This window comes from Phalacrocorax aristotelis, chromosome 13, assembly GCF_949628215.1.
Source record: "Phalacrocorax aristotelis chromosome 13, bGulAri2.1, whole genome shotgun sequence".
NCBI classification, from domain to species: Eukaryota; Metazoa; Chordata; class Aves; order Suliformes; family Phalacrocoracidae; genus Phalacrocorax; species Phalacrocorax aristotelis.
The window spans coordinates 16,318,840-16,334,671 of NC_134288.1; the positions used below are offsets into that span (position 1 = coordinate 16,318,840).

Below are 15,832 nucleotides of genomic sequence, written 5' to 3' on the forward strand. Positions count from 1 at the left end.
GTAATTCTTTGTATGGGGCTGCTTTTCTTCATCTGTGTCAATTGGAAGGAGACACATTATTTAAACAGCACATAATTCTGTAATTATCGTAACTGAAAAGGCCAGTTAAAGTTTTCTGCCACCCTAAGTAGTCTCCGTTGAAATGGCCAATGTGAATAGACCAAAACTACTTCATGTGCCGAGAAGAGCGTTCGCAGCATTTCTGAACCCTCTGTGTGTAAACTGTCCCGAAGGCCATGCCAGCACACGTCAGGCGAAACGCTCGCTCAAGTTTGAGAACATACCCGTCCCTGCTCCTGGTTAAATGGCTGGAATTCATCCTCTGCTGAGGACGTAAGGGAGGCTTCAAGGAGCTCAATGTCTCATTCGCGTTTCAAGCCTTGGTTTCATTGCATCAGTAATGGAGGAATTATTAGTCCTTCCATGAGGATTTTCATTTCCATAATTTAATTTTCTAAATTCTGTGCAAGGGTGAATTCTCAGCCCCACGCTAACACAATCTGCAAGCAGGCTCTGTTACTCTGCTTAATAACAGAAGGGGAGTCCCTCTGGTAAGATTTATCCCTTCCACTTAAATCCACAGTTTCAATTCTAAGTTACCGGATGAAATTATTGTAAAATACATCCCTCTGATGGATTTAGATTCTTTAACTGGCCTAAAAATTACTTTTTCATACCTAATTCTTGGTTTGGAGAATGTTAGCATGTAGCTTCACAAAAATACTTGGACAGTTGCTGTGATATCCCTGGGACAGAGTACAAATATTTTGCTTTAGTGAAGCTTCTAGCACTGATTGGAACTTTGTGCAAAAGTTAGGCTTTTTATGATTATCTGAGAGTAATGGATGCAACCTCTGAAAGAAGGCCAGCAGAATTATGGAGCTTAAACTTCTCTCAGTTTATAAATCGCGTTGTATTCAAAAGGATATGCTCTGCGTGCCTGAGTACTTGTCTGTCTGCAACTGTTATGAACTAGTTCAGATGTAACACAATTTGAACCTCCTCTGAAATGTAAACCTGAAAGGATTAGTGTATAAATGTCAGCATGTCTTTACCTTGCTTCCTCTTTTAACGACTGCTGTACTTAGCAGGCTCTGCCTAAAAAACAGGGATCCAAATCCCCAGCTCTTCCAAATACACTTTCACACTCAAAATCCAGCTTTTCTCGGTCCAGACGATTGGCTGGTCGAAACCAGGACAACCACGTGCATTTTGCGTCTTTAGCTCCAATAGACTGGACATTGCAGCTGTCTGGCTCTGTTCCACTTGTGCTGTTACGACAGTGAAAGGAAAAGAATTTTCCTCTCCTTAGGGACTAAGAAACAATCATTCTTTTCTGTTTTAACATTTCACAGGCAGTAGGGAGAGGTGTGTTTTTAGCTGCAATCATTGTACCGTATACTGCTTTGGAAAGCTGAGATAAGCATTCCAAATGCCTGCTTCACAGGGAACAGAGATGAAATAAGATCAGCTCTCTTTAAAAGGCAGGAGAAAAAGTGGTGGAGGAGAAATTAAAAAAAAAATCAATTCCAAAGAGCTACTAAAAATTCACTTCTTCACCTGAATAATTACTTGCGATATCCTTTGAAATACCAGTGTCACTCGAAGGGGTTTATCATCTGAAGTGGCATTTCCATGGTCGCCAGTACTATGACTATAATCCCTTTCAAGCTTTTAAATGCTCTAATAAAGCTCAATATCAATAATCAAGGAAGAAACAGTTGTAGGCTTTACTGTATTTTTCATCTCATTATTTTGTATAAAATGGCCGTGTCCTTCCTTCTCACAGTAATGCTGCCTTGCCTGCGGATTGTACCCCTTTTTAAGCCACAGGGAAGAAAGAAAATATGATGAGTAATGGCATGTGCTTTTTCAGATTTTCCATTTGTGAAAAAATAATAAAATCCTGAAAATTACATTGCAGAGACATTAAAAACTATACGTATGCCAGTCACCTTTTTCTTCAATTTCTGTTTTTGCCTGTTCTCTTAAGAGATAAGACCAATTACTGCTTTTTGTTCTAAACCAGTATTTCTCACAGGCTCTGGTACTAATTTAGAGTCCATTTTAACGCAATGTCTAGGAAAAATGTAAACTATTTGCTTAATGCAAATCACATCCAACTTTTGCAGACTTTGAGCTGAGGACATTTGCTTCTACCAAGGCAGAGACCTTTGTGTGTGTGGTCTTATGTTCACCACATTACAGATAGTGGTGCAGTTTATGTTTAATTCACTTCCTTCCTCTAGCCTGCGTCTGGGGCCCTCGGTAATGGCTTAGCAGACAAGGGTCAGCTCTAATTCTTCAACAGAACTGAAATGTTAACCACAGGGAAAAGTGGGCAGATTGCTGAGGAGGTTCCTGCTCAACCCTGCTGTTTCTGTAATGGTGAAGATCATCAGCAAAGCTTGGATGTCTGGAAGTCTCATCTCTTCTTGTTCCCAACTACAGTCATAAGATTCCCTATAAACTGTGTAATATTCCACACCTCGGTAAAAGCAAGTATTCAGAGGGAATGTCACAGCTTCCTCTGTGTGGGAAGAAGTCCTAATGCCATGAAATTCAATGGCTTTTAATGAAGGTACTAACACCAACACAAAATTCCAAAAGATAACACAGGAAACAAAAATGAAACTTATTTTCTCATTGCGTTTCCATGCCTAATTCCACACGCGGTGATTTTGTACAAATGCAAGAGCAATGAATTCGGGGAACCAGTACAAGTATACATAAAAACAAAGCCGAGGTGTTTTTCCAAAGTACTGTTTGTTTTATTGTGTGAGCTCAGAACCCCTTTAGAAGCAGCTCAGATGGAACTCATTAATGCCCTGGGAACAGAAAACGCTACCGCATTTCTGTTGCATGTGAAATACAGCACAGGCATTTCAAATGTTGCCGGTGTCACCTTTTCGCAACAACCTGTAAGTTGGTTCTCAGATCTTTCTTACTCCCTTGCTTGCAAATGAACCATAATAGCTATGAAATGGAAATCACTGATTTATTTTTTTTTGAGTTGTTGCAAATTTCCATGTTTGCTTTGTGCCTTAAATGAATTGTTCCTCTATAATTGTGCAGACTACTACAGCTTATTAATTCAGTTCTACTTCACAACCATAAGACCGAGACAGCAGCATTTTCAAAGCTGAACTAGAACTTTCTCCTTTCGTGACGATGATTAACAGAACAGAACGTGACACAATTTGGTTCGTATAATTCAGGTAGGTGTAAGTGTTATGTTGATGTGTAACAACCAACTTTGTGGCTTTATTTGAAAAATGGTATAGAATAAACTTAGATGTACATGCTAATGAAGAGGTGGTCACCGGAAATAGCTGAGATTTTTCAGAAAAGTTACGTTTATAGAGAATCTCTCTTACTCACTCCTTTCAGAATTCATTACGGCTAAGGGGAATTGATTTCTTTTGGCTCCAAATTAATCACTTTTCCATTTTACATTATTTTAATGGTATGATTAATTTGTTTTTCCAGTTTGTGAATGGCATTCATTCTCTTCACATCTATACACCTCCGTTAACTGAAATACAAACATTTCAACATAAAGCTCCAGGTCACCACGTAAGCAGAGAAAAATGAGAGCCTAAATGCATATTTTTCAGCATGCTAGGAAGTGTGTGAACAACAGCCAAGCCTGATCCAGAGCTCATTATCAATGCATCAAATCTGCTGTGGAATAAAAAGCAAACTTTGCCTTCTCCACTGCAGTAAAAAGGGCAAATGGAACCAGCAGGTCACAGACAAATTACCCTGAACACTTTCCTACCTTTTGTTTCAACTTTGACATCAAGAAGAACTTCACCTTTGAAATAAGAGTGAATTGAAACCAGCATTTAAGGAGCAGAGGAAAAGAGCCTGTGATCTTTCTCCCACATGTCCTGTTTAGTATAAGGAAAGCTTTGCAAGCTAGTCACATTTGACATGAAACTCAGGAAATTCTTGAGATAATTCCTATGCTAACCACAAAGTTACGGCATGTTGTCATAGCAACGGGCATCAGTTGAAACTTCATGACGATATTAAATAAATCTTTGCTTTGATATAAAATGAAATGCAATTTTATTTTATTAGATGTTTGTCATATCAAATATAATGGCAATAAAATTACATGTCAAGAAGTTCCAGCCAGTGACAACAAATAAAAGTCAACCTGATGTGAATTCTTGTGCTGATGTCACCAAACAGCATTATAAATACACACAGCTACTTAGCAGTCTGTTGTCTGGAAAAGTGAACGCATACGAAGCTCAAGCTAGAGGTAAAAAACGCAAAGCGCCAGCTAAGTGTGACTTACAGTGCATGTGGCTGAAATGCAAAATACTGGTTGGTGAGCATCAAGAGTAGTACGAAGCTCCACATCTCATCTGAGATAAAGGTGGCTACCACAGTAGAAAGTATCAATAGCATACACGTAAAATACCAGTTTTCTGAACTTTCTTAAAGCCTGACAGCTACTGAATCCATGCAAAGCTGACTATAAACCTGTACGTTGTGCCCTCTGGTTACTTTTAATTCAACAGCTTAAAAAAACAAACAAACAAACCCAAGAAACCCACAACCGACACTCATCTATAGAGTGTCATGTATACAATTCCAAGTCACACGGCACTTTGTACCTGCAGTAATGAGGTGCCAGAGAAGTGACTGTCCAGGCAGACGTGAGTGCTATAATGCATTCCTTGGCTATTAATAAATGTCATCATCGCCTCGCTGGCTACATCACGTAGGAATGAACTGCAAGGAGGATAATCTGGGAGAGAATAACTGCAAAACCTCTGCAACAGTGATCTCCCAGCAACATCCACAAGCAGCCATACAGCTACTCCCTATCACTGATGTCCAAAGCTGGAGGGCGAAGAGAACAGGAAGAAAAACAACAGTAGCTCCATCAAATGGTATAGAACTAGTCAATAAATTCTACAGTTCATTTCACTACCACTTCCGTAAAAATCAAAGATCACAACCATAATAAAACGTGTTATCATGGCCAAAACTCTTCTACAGTGAAATCCATTTTGCTCCTTTTTTTTAATAAATGGTAATTCCTTGTATTTGGATGCATATGCGCTGTAGCAGCATTTTCTGCGAAGTCCAGAGAGTACCAACACGGTCCCATCTGCTTAGATAGTCTATATGTATTCGTGTACTCCTACCTTGCTTCAAGAAGCCCATCAATCAGCTTTACTCCCTACGGCAGTGGGAAAAGTAGCTGGGGAGGGGAGAAGGAGGTAGAAGAAATGCTGTAGGGTTTGAAGAGGCCTGCCTTCATGAAGGATCTGGAACGTGAGATGAACAGTTTGCTAATCATAGAATCGTTAAGGTTGGAAAAGACCCTTAAAATCATCAAGTCCAACCACTAACCTATCACTGCCGAGTCCACCACTAAACCATATCCTCAAGCACCACATCTACCCTTCTTTTAAATACCTCCAGGGATGGAGACTCCACCACTTCCCTGGGCAGCCTGTGCCAATGCCTGACAACCTTCTTGGTAAAGAAGTTTTTCCTAATATCCAACCTACACTTCCCCTGGTGCAGCTTGAGGCCGTTTCCTCTCGTCCTGTCGCTTGTTACTAGGGAGAAGAGACCGACCCCCGCCTCGCTACAGCCCCTCTCAGGCAGTTGTAGAGAGCGAGGTGGTCTCCCCTCAGCCTCCTCTTCTCCAGGCTAACCCCCCCACAGCTCCCTCAGCCACTCCTCATAAGACCTGCCCTCCAGACCCTTCACCAGCTTTGTTGCCCTTCTAGCTACTTCTACCTACTTGCAGAATAACAGCAGATAAAGCAAGGACTATGCATGACTTCAACTACTGACTTGGAGGGAGATGTTTGCGTTAACCTACCAAACCACGTGTGCATTTATAATTCTTATCTCCCGGTGCAGTTTCTTTAATGTAAACAACTGCATGAGCCAAGGAGGGGGAAAATGTTCCTTCACCCTTAACATGATTTTGAGTTTGCGCCTCGAGGGAAATAAAGGTAAAATGGTTGGGGCACATTTTTATAGGAGGTTTAACACTGCTATCTACATAAGCCAGGATGTCCATCTGTGGCTGACATTATCCTTCCTTCCCTCATCAACAGTCAACCACTAGAAATACTATCCTGAACATCTCAAACACATCCATTGCTATGTTTTCCAAGAGCGTAAATTATCATAATGTATTCATCTAAGATAGCACATACACAAAAAACATACAAACGCTTCTCTAACCCCTGCAAAGAAGAGACAAGTCTTAAGTTTTAAAACTTCCCCAGAGGCTGTTTGAGAGCTTAGACATGTCTAACATTGGTGCTGGGAGACACTTTTAAAAGCAAACTAAAGCTTTTACGGATGAGCTTTTAATAGCAAAATTAAGCAGCTGGGGAAGAAAGAGCTTTCACAACAGAAATGAAACAAAGTTTTATTATTTTCGCCCAAAGTGTTAATAAAAACCAGTCTTGGGTGTAGAGTTACTATCAGTCCTTAGCCATTTGAGTTGAGATTAATCATTTTTATCTGAGTTGATTTACTGCTACTGTGTACCCAAAGGCAGTCAGGTTTTATACTTGTGTGTGCTGCAGGATGTTGTTGCTCAATGACTGTCCCATACCAATCAGTCTGGTTTAATTCACACCTCTATCCAGAAAACTAATAGACAGTAGAAATTTCAACTGTAAATATAATTCTATAAAAAGCTGTAACTTTACCTGAGCACTCTAAGCCTGGTATGCACAATCCTATTAGCTACAGTTAACAAGGCAAGAAAATCATCCAAACGTGTGACGGCATGATGGACTTCTGTTCCGTGCTTGAAGGGGCAGAACTTGACAGACTCTAAAAATCCACTGAACAATGTTTTTCCTCACTTTTGCATGGCTGTGTTGAAAAAGCAAACAGGAAATTTTCCTAATAGCTTATGGAAATGGCCAGGTGTAGCACTGGCCAAGCGTGTATTCCAACATCAGGAACATCTCATCTCTCCTCTCCCCTGTCCAAGTGGTAGCCAGTTACCTGGCTGATGTTATGATCACTATGATCACGACGGTAACAGAGCAGTTATCCTGAAGCAATCCTTTGATGAACGTGCAATACAGCCCTGCACCCCACCGCTCAGCATCCCCATGTGTGGGGCTGGCTGGCATGAGTACAGAGGGCCACCTAACGATACCTGCAGTTTCTTAATGGAACTCAAAGTCACCGTACACTAACCGGCTTTGGCGAGCAACAGCAGACAAAAGATTTTTGTAAATCTGCAGTAAACAGCTGTTCTACTCGGGTTTGTAATATTTCTATTACATCTCTAACAGCTGGATGCAGTCCCCCTTAACTGGAAACCCACTTCATCTCTTGCAGAGGGAAATCCTTCACAGCCATTTGCGCCTGCGTTTGATGCCCTGCGTTCCGTGCCAGCCCATCAGCAGCTAGCGTTTAATTACAAAAATAATTTGTTTTTCTGTATGACTCATACAATCAATATAAGGACAAACTCAGTTGTAAATAATTTCTGTCAGGCCTTATCACGCCTATATACATGCATATTTTTTTCCCTCTTTCATGAATCAGACTATTAGAATAACATTAGATAATTTATCTGAACCACTGATTCATGCAAGCCAAACTACTTAATTCTGTTGCTCCTACAGAAAATATGGCTTCAGTATCCAGCATTCAATCTGATTTCGCTCTCTGTAGCGATAGTTAATACCACAAGATTATCTGTACTTCGGCTACTCATTGCTTCCTTAATTACTGAATAATTATCAACCACATTTATATTATGGAGTGTAATGGTATCCGAGGATCTCTACACAAAAGCGATGAGCAATAATGAAGGTTCTACTGGAGAAGGTAATGCAACAGATCACCGTGTGGAAAACAATTTTATATCAGCTGACAAGATACAGAATCACAAACAAGTCCCTAAAAATACAGTGATTATGTCCTACTATGTTTTACAGGATTTTTTTATCAGGCTACTTTGAAAAACTGGTAGGTTAAGCTTCCTTGGCATCATGCACTGAAATGAGCTGTATCTCACTGGCCGTGGTTTTGCTAGTTTACCTGCTTTAATTGCTGCAACCAAGTGAAAAACCAGCCACTGGCGGCTCTATGGCTTGCAAAACAAAACCAGTATGGAAACCACGTTTTAATACAAAGATGGAGCTGAACAGCTAATTCCATCACAAAGAGGTCGTGAGAGGTCATTGGCCCAATGCTCTAAACGAAGCCCTTCGATTAAAATAACACTTAGCACTTCTACAGTGCATTTCATCTTTGAAGCACTTTACATATGTGACTCCCTCGACAATACAGAGAATGACAGGAAACTATTTGCATTCTGACAACGATATTAAAAAGTGTATGTTGTCAAGTGCAGCTAAATGATTCATGACACGTACAGAGGTGCACAGAGGACCAGGTTCTTTTCATGGACTTACATTATCTGAACAAGATAACCGTAAGGCAAACATTTAGTAGAGATAAGAAAAACCTCCAATCTACCAAAAATAAAAAGGACTTAGAAGATGGGGCACTGAACAGAATAAATTCCAACTGAAAAACAACTGCATATATTCATGAGGGAGGAGAAAGACTATGAAAAGGAACAGCTAGGACTCTTGTCAAATACTTTCAAGCAACTGATGGATAATCTGCAAATTAACTTCTACAAAGGCAACTTAAGAACAAAAAAGTTTCCTGTATGTTCTATTTTATGCATACAAAATTATGAAATGATAGCTGGGGACAGCATGTTCTGTAGCCTACAAAGATCCAGAGGCTAATCTGAAAAAGTTTGTTGGATAACTGCTTGCCTGACTTGCAAATGCAATAGTCCAAACCATGCAAGGAAACTGGACGTTACACATGCAAAAGGGCACCTGGCTTTTCAAGGCTGCATGGATATACAGTTTGAAGTAAGGGCTAAGCAAACAGGAAAGATACGTCATACACATAAAAGCCTAAACTCCAGTAGCGCAGGAAGGCCTAGAGAAATGGCCTAAAATACACTAACACCATGATAACCAGCAAAGAAGAAAGAAAATAAGGGGGTGGTGTCACAAAACAAACCCCAGTGGACTGAAATCCAGAACCAGAGAGGATTCAGGAGAACGCTCTGTTTCCCTGAACACCTGGGCTGTATATATGGACAGTTCCATCTCTAGGATACCAAAGATCAGCAGGGATAATGCAAGCTCTTCACACCTCACCAGCATTCTCCCTTTGGGTCCTTTACTGAATTCAGGTCCTCACTGGCATTATAGCTGCCACTGCAACCACAGTCAAACCTTACTAGCTGCCTTTTTCTCTTCCATAATGGAGCCATATCCATACTATGGCCTATCTGGAAATCCCCATCATTTTAAACACCTGCAGCCTGCACAGCCATGAATATGCTCAGAACAGCAGAGCTGGCACAGCAGTCACTTAGGGGTGGATTTTAAAGTGATACCAACCAATTAATGAGAATGCGATCACTGCAGCCAAAGTTTCACGGCACTCAAGTCAGCACCAGCACTCAGCCTGGGCACGGGCTTACCAGAAAATGGGTTTCCCAGCTCTTTGATGCCATCTGCTGGATGCTTCTCATGATGGGTCAAACTCCATCACTAGCTCAGTTTTCACCTGGAAAAAAAAGTCTCTTATATTTTCTTGTCTTTATAAGTATAAAGACAAGTGCATTGGATGGTTTACTTTAACACACCAAATGAATGGTTTGGCTGTTTAGAAAAAAAAAAAAAAAAAATCAAGATACCAGCACCTCCTAAGACAGTAACCTTGCGTTACTTCGCTCTCAAACTGCACTGTCCTGAAAGACAGTTTAGGACTAAGAGCTGTATCTAATAAAGCAGGATAAGGCAGAGCTGAGTCACCTAAGTCCACAATACTCATATCAGCTGCTCTCAAATAAATGACCACCTTCTTCCCCCTTTAGGGCCTAAAATAACAGAACTGCTCCAAGCAGTTTGGTGCCAAACCCATACCTAACACAGAAAAAAACGTATGAAGGGTTCAAAATCATGTAAGGGAACACCTACATCACCTTGAAGGCCCAACACACCTCATTTGCTACAAGCACTGGCTGGCAGATTGAGCAGAGTTGCCATGGCTACCATAGTCACATTTTACCTAAGAGTAGCTGAAGTATTCACTCAAGAAGTAAGGAAAAACTTGAACCCTTTCCTAAGGCAGAGGCTTGAATTAAAACGGCAACCAGTTAGAAAACAAGGTTAAAAATCTGTACAGTTAGAGCCAGGGTATTTGTACACACGTCTAGCAGCAGAAGCATACAAACCACTGGAATTCTACTGAAGAGAAGCTTGGGAAACGCCAGGGCTAGACAGGACATTAGCACAGCTTCTGAGACTCACGTACAACGTGTATCAACTGACGGCTGTAACGCAAGTGCTGCTGTCGAGGTATTAGGTCTTCCCTGTCGACAGTCTTCTCTTGCGGCTACGCCAAACCTTGTATACAATGTTCATAAACTTGTGTGAACAACTCGGTAAGTTACAACGCTGTAATTCATAAAGAACAATGCACCGGTAAGATCCTGCTCAGGTGTGCTGAAGATCAAGTGCAATATTGCTACCCTGTTAAAACCATAATAGAGAAACCCGTGGGGTTTTTTCACCCATGCTCACACTGTTTGAAGAGGAGATGCTACACAATTGATATGACAGGTAGGTATTAATCACTTTATAAGAAATACTCATCTCAGAGTCTGATTATTGGTATTAAAAACAATGACTGTAGATTAATATTTATCCAACTGAATTCTCTGTCCGCGCTGTCTTGGAAAATAGCTTTAAAAGATGATTTAAGTACTCTAAGATTTAATTTTTAGAAAGAAGTCATAGTGTGCGGGTATTTCCATGGAACAATACATTAATCAAAGCAGGCAAAAGTCCAAAAGCAAAATTACAGTGAGACAGTACATAATTTTTTTAAGAAGGTAAGGAGTGCGCAAATTAAGACATTTAAAAATTACATTCAACTCCACATAGTTCCAGGAATTGATGCTGACATAGCAACATCATCGGTGGACAATTCTGATGTTAATTTAGTATATAAATCTGGATTTAGAAAATGGATTGTTCAGGAAAATCAGAAGACTCACCATTCTGACTTACAGCATCTTTTGTGATTCCCAAACACAAAGCAGTAAATGACTCAGTAGGACTGTGGCTCCAAAAGCTTTTCTTCAATATCAAGGCGAGCTTTAAAGAGCCCTGCTTTCTCCCCTGCCAACTTGTTGCCACGCTGTGCACTGAGCTAACAGTGTTTATGCTATCTGAGCTAAGATTGAAACACAAAGGATAGATTTAGTATTTCCAGAAGGGCTGCTAAAACCAGCTAAATAATATTACAGCTGAATGTGAGATCACGCCATATATATTACAGAGAAACTTTTATCAAACAGCCATTACGGCGCCAATCAAAAATGCCCCATTTCTGTTGTTTTTATACTTAAGTATCTTGATGAGTGGAAAACAAGACCAAGGAAACTACAATATGTGCCTGACTTTATTACTTCAATACACAATGCAAATATTCCAATCTTGATGCTTTACCAGCAGTACGAAGCTAATGCTTTCCTGAACAAATAAATAACCGCAACAACCAAAATAAGAAAGCTCTTGTTAAATAGGTAGAACCCAAGACAGGAAAGTAAAGAAAAAAAAAAAAAAGAAAGAAACAGTGGTGGATTTTTTTAAAAATGTAATCAGAACAATGTTATCAAAACATTTAATAAAACAAGGAAAAGTTATATGGTATATTTAGAACACCTTTAACTGTCCTCAGCCTCAAGATTTATGTTATTTCCGAACTTTGCATAAAGCTGAACCTTCAGGTCAGATAGCACCCTCTGAATTGATTCCACTCGGGATTCCAACGCTTCAATTTCTTCTTGTAAACTTTTCTGAAAAAGGAAAAAGAAAAACCAACAACTAGTCACGTAAAACAGACTGAGTTCTGTTTGCCAGCAACATGTAAACAATAAAGAGGTACTTTGCCAACTTTTTGCCAAGTCAGGCTGTAAGACTCATTACCGGGCCAAACAAAGGCTAGCATGACTTCGTATATTGACGTCCCAGTTGTGACTTACCGGGCAGGCACATTCCCCTCCTCAAACCATACCCCAAACGCAAGCTTTAGAAAGTAAGAAGTTCAAAGGACGAACACAGCAGCCCATTCCAGAGCTCATCACACTACAGCAGCCAGGACAGTAAAGGAGCTCCCGTTCGCCCAGACAAACCTTTGCTTCTTCCAACATCTCTTGCGTCTCTTCTTGGGAATGACTGATGAAGACATCTCCAATTTGGTAGGGTATCAGAAGGGAGTCACCATCATCGAGCATCATGATGTCATCACAAGCATCTTCCAAATTCTGAAGCTGTTTCTATTTATCAAGACATAACAAAAGTGATCACTTCGTACCAGGTAAGGTATTTCAACATGTACATTGTTGTGCTATCAGCTGAATAATGAACTCAGTGAGTCTGAATTGTGGGCAAAAATCCTGCCTGCCAGCATGACACCAACACGTTTAACAGAACAGTTCCAGAGCTGTAATTTACGTAAGTATTAAATTCAGCACAGCTGTACCAGTAAAAATTCCTAGTCAATACTCATTATCTGTCGTGAATAGGATAATTAACTTCCTAGACAAGGGAAACACAGCAGATATAAATTTCACTAATATCTAATATGCTCTTACAGAGGATTGTTTTTAGTTTACCCATAGAACAGAAAAGAATAATAAATAAGAGGGCAAATGTTTATTACTTCATTGCAAAAGTAGGACTGTTTACAGTCCCAGCACCTTAAGTCGTCAATGGAACGCCAACATAAAAAGGCAACATTTTTGCAACATACGTAACAGGCAAAGTAACTATAGAAAACATTTTGTGACAGTACTCGCGTTTTTTAAAAACTCGGTAAAACTTCTGTGGAAGTGCTATGACTGCTGTTGAGGAAAGGGAATGAATACCGAAAAAGAAAATTAGAATGATGTATCCTCTTCAGCCTTGCAAAAAACCTCTGCGCTCAGAACGACAATCTCTGCCAACACGACGAAAGAAGGATGTAACGAACAACTGCCTTACTGGCTCAGGAATAAATAAATATGAACAACCTCAGGCAGGGAATTTCATGGACACTACAAACAGCCACTGTATATAGACAATGGTTCATATATGACAGCTAAGGAGTTCCAAGACCTGCACGCAGAAATATACTAGTGGCCTTTATTCCTCATGATTTCTTTTTCCACTTTAACGTTCTCTAGCTTTTTTCAAAGTATCAGAAATCCCCTCTTACAACCAAAGCATTACTTACAGTCACCCACAGCCCCTATTTTCTGTGTTACAGCTGAAAATTAATTCAGGGCCATGAGGAATAAGTGATATTTGAAGCAAATATACCTTTTTCACTTCTATTTCTTCTTTCAGCTCTGTGATCCTGCTAGTATTTCTTGCAAACTTGTTAATTTTCTGTTGATCTTCAAAAGTAACGTTAACATCTTCTGCAGCCTACAAGGAGGTCAAAACAAAGACTTTGTTTCTTCCATTAACTTGAACCTCACTACAAGATTACTCTTACAAAGCTTCTGGAAAATAGCCTTACAGCCACTGCATTCTGCTTATACGCTTGACTCCTCCAAACACCTCCTCAAGGCCATCAGCAATGCCCACCTGTAGCTGGGCAGAGGCCCCAGTAGCATCCCACCAAGACACCAGCCATCCACGGCATCCCAACGCCAAAGGCTGTTTCCCCGACAGCCCTGACAGCTGAACCGGGCACCGCCGCAGGGTACAGCCTAACAAGGTCGGTGTAACCCACCATCGACGCCGTTTTTATAGGGATGGGTTAGCTGGGAAGTGCTGCGGTGCTGCAGGAGCCCACCGAGCCACCAGCCATCCTCCATCCACAGGCGCTTCGAGCGGGCAGTTTACCACGAAGCGCATCAGCGCGGAGCCTTAACGTCAGTGCGGAATCATTGAATGTGCTGAGCTGGCGGCGACCCACAGGGGTCACCGAGTCCAACTCCTGTCCCTGCACAGGACACCCCCAAAAAAAGCACATAACCAGCTCCGTGCTTGCACGGTTGATGGCACGAGGGGCCGTTTCGGCAGAGCCAACATAACAACTCCAGGACCTTACCCCACCGACAGGAGAGCGGGGAAGGAGGGAGCTTAGGCTGGGCCTAAGGCGGAGCGGGCCCGGCGCGGCCGCGGCCTAGCGCCAGCGGCCTGGTTCGGCTGGGCCGGCGCGGGCGGGCGGCGCGGGCGGCTGCGGCCGGGCCGCGCCCGCCTCGGGGGGAGCCCGCAGCGGTAGGAGAGCCCGGGGACGGGGAAACCAAGCCCCTCACGCACTCACCGCTTTCTTCATGGTGGCGGCCATGCTGGAAGGACGGGACGATTCCCCTCCCCGCAGAGGAGGAGCTGCCGGCGCGGGAAAACGACGGGGAGCGCCCGGCGGCGGCGGCCCTGCGCGGCTCGGGGCTTCTCCCTCTCGCCGCGGCCTAGGCGGGCTGGCCCGGAGGCGCCCCGGGACACACGCTGAACCCCAACCCACCCCCGCAGCGCTTGGTACGTCCTGCTTAAAGGGGAAGAGCCGTGGTTCCGCCCCTCCGCCGAGCGAAAAGGAGGGCTGTGGCTGCGGGCGGCCGGCGCGGCGGGCAGGTGGCGCCACGAGACGGGGCTTCGGGGCTCCTCCGGTGCCCGCCGCCCTCCCGGTGCCACGGCCGCACGCCCCCGGGCGCCCGGCGCGGCGAGGGCGGTCCCGGGCCGCCTCCCCGAGGGCGGGAGGGGCTCCCCCGAGCCGCCCCCCGCGCCCCCGCCAGCAGAACCAGCCGCCTTTCTGGAAGCGGCTGTGGAAGGGGCCTTCGAGGTCAGCTCGTTGCGGAGGGGCTTTTTAATTTTTTTTTTTTTAAGCAAAAATAAATATTTTTTTTTCTGAAAAGCCTGATTGACGGTTTCTAAACAGAAACGCGGATAGCTGCATAATTGCCTCCACATGCTTAAGTTTATTTAGCTTCTTGCAGCTGCAAAACAAACAGAAGAAGAAAGGACCCGGGTTATTGTAGCCCTCGGCAGCTGCGGGGGAGAGGTGGGCGGCGGGTGCGAGGCCCCGCGTCCCAAGGCCGGGGCAGTCCGTGGATGGGCGTTTGTCAATGCCAAGGCTCAAATCGGGCAGGGTTTCTGGAGGCATCGAGGGTGGCCGAGGCTCCTCGAGACTGCGATCGGCTCCTCCTTGGGTCTGCCAAGACCTTCCTGGAGAACGGTCAGCCTCTGCGGTACCCACGAGCCTTCGGAAATTTGGATACACCTCAGCCCCAAAGATTTCTGAGCTGTTGTGGCAGTGTCTGGAGGGGATGGCAATGAGTCTGCGGTGTAAGATTCGGAAAGGTGTTTGTAAATATCTTCAGGTGTTTTGCTGTGATTCATCTTTCTGCTATGCCCTCCTGGGAGCTGCAGTTGAAAGTCGTTAGCATGAGACCCAAAGTACCCAGGTACAGAGAGCCCAGGGCCCTGGACGGCGTGCTTCTAAAGTGTCAGGCTTTGGAAAGGAATTTGGAAAGCTGGCTTAGAGTCTGCAGCTCACTGAGCAGTGTCTGGGGAGAGTCTGGATCTCCAGAAAGACAACCAGACAGTACTGTGACCGAGGAGCTGTCTCGGGTCAGCACATTTTGGTCCCAGGCAGCCAAAACTGCTGAACCTTTTCTCAGAGCTGCCGAGAATCGCCCACACCAGTTTGGAGTCCAAAGATCAAAACTGTTTCCTGAAGGCAAAATTTAGAACCTTTCTTTCTCAAGCTATGCTTTAAAAAG

The 15,832-nt window shown here is 43.1% G+C and overlaps 1 protein-coding gene across 2 annotated transcripts; it reads right to left on the minus strand.

Annotated features, from left to right (window-relative positions):
* Positions 1–11,505: 11,505 nt before the first annotated feature.
* Positions 11,506–14,753, minus strand: PFDN4 (prefoldin subunit 4). 2 transcript variants are annotated; one of them, XM_075108656.1, is made up of 4 exons: positions 14,380–14,753; positions 13,425–13,532; positions 12,257–12,400; positions 11,506–11,920 (listed from the first exon to the last, which is right to left on the minus strand). In XM_075108656.1, the coding sequence occupies exons 1-4, from the start codon at positions 14,401–14,403 to the stop codon at positions 11,789–11,791; spliced, it is 408 nt and encodes a 135-aa protein (XP_074964757.1). In that variant the 5' UTR covers positions 14,404–14,753; the 3' UTR covers positions 11,506–11,788. The 2 variants fall into 2 exon arrangements, with proteins under 2 accessions (XP_074964757.1, XP_074964756.1); XM_075108655.1 differs by lacking the exon at positions 14,380–14,753 and adding an exon at positions 13,956–14,166.
* Between the last annotated feature and the right edge of the window lie 1,079 nt (positions 14,754–15,832).

What these genes read in the sequence shown, in the direction of transcription:
- PFDN4 (XM_075108656.1), bottom strand. Translation starts at nt 14,403, where the DNA reads ATGGCCGCCACCATGAAGAAAGCG. An exon ending in CCGCCACCATGAAGAAAGCG is followed by an intron (nt 13,533 to 14,379) that starts GTGAGTGCGTGA and finishes ACCTCCTTGTAG; the next exon opens with GCTGCAGAAGATGTTAACGT. An exon ending in AGATGTTGGAAGAAGCAAAG is followed by an intron (nt 11,921 to 12,256) that starts GTTTGTCTGGGC and finishes TTCCTTTTTCAG; the next exon opens with AAAAGTTTACAAGAAGAAAT.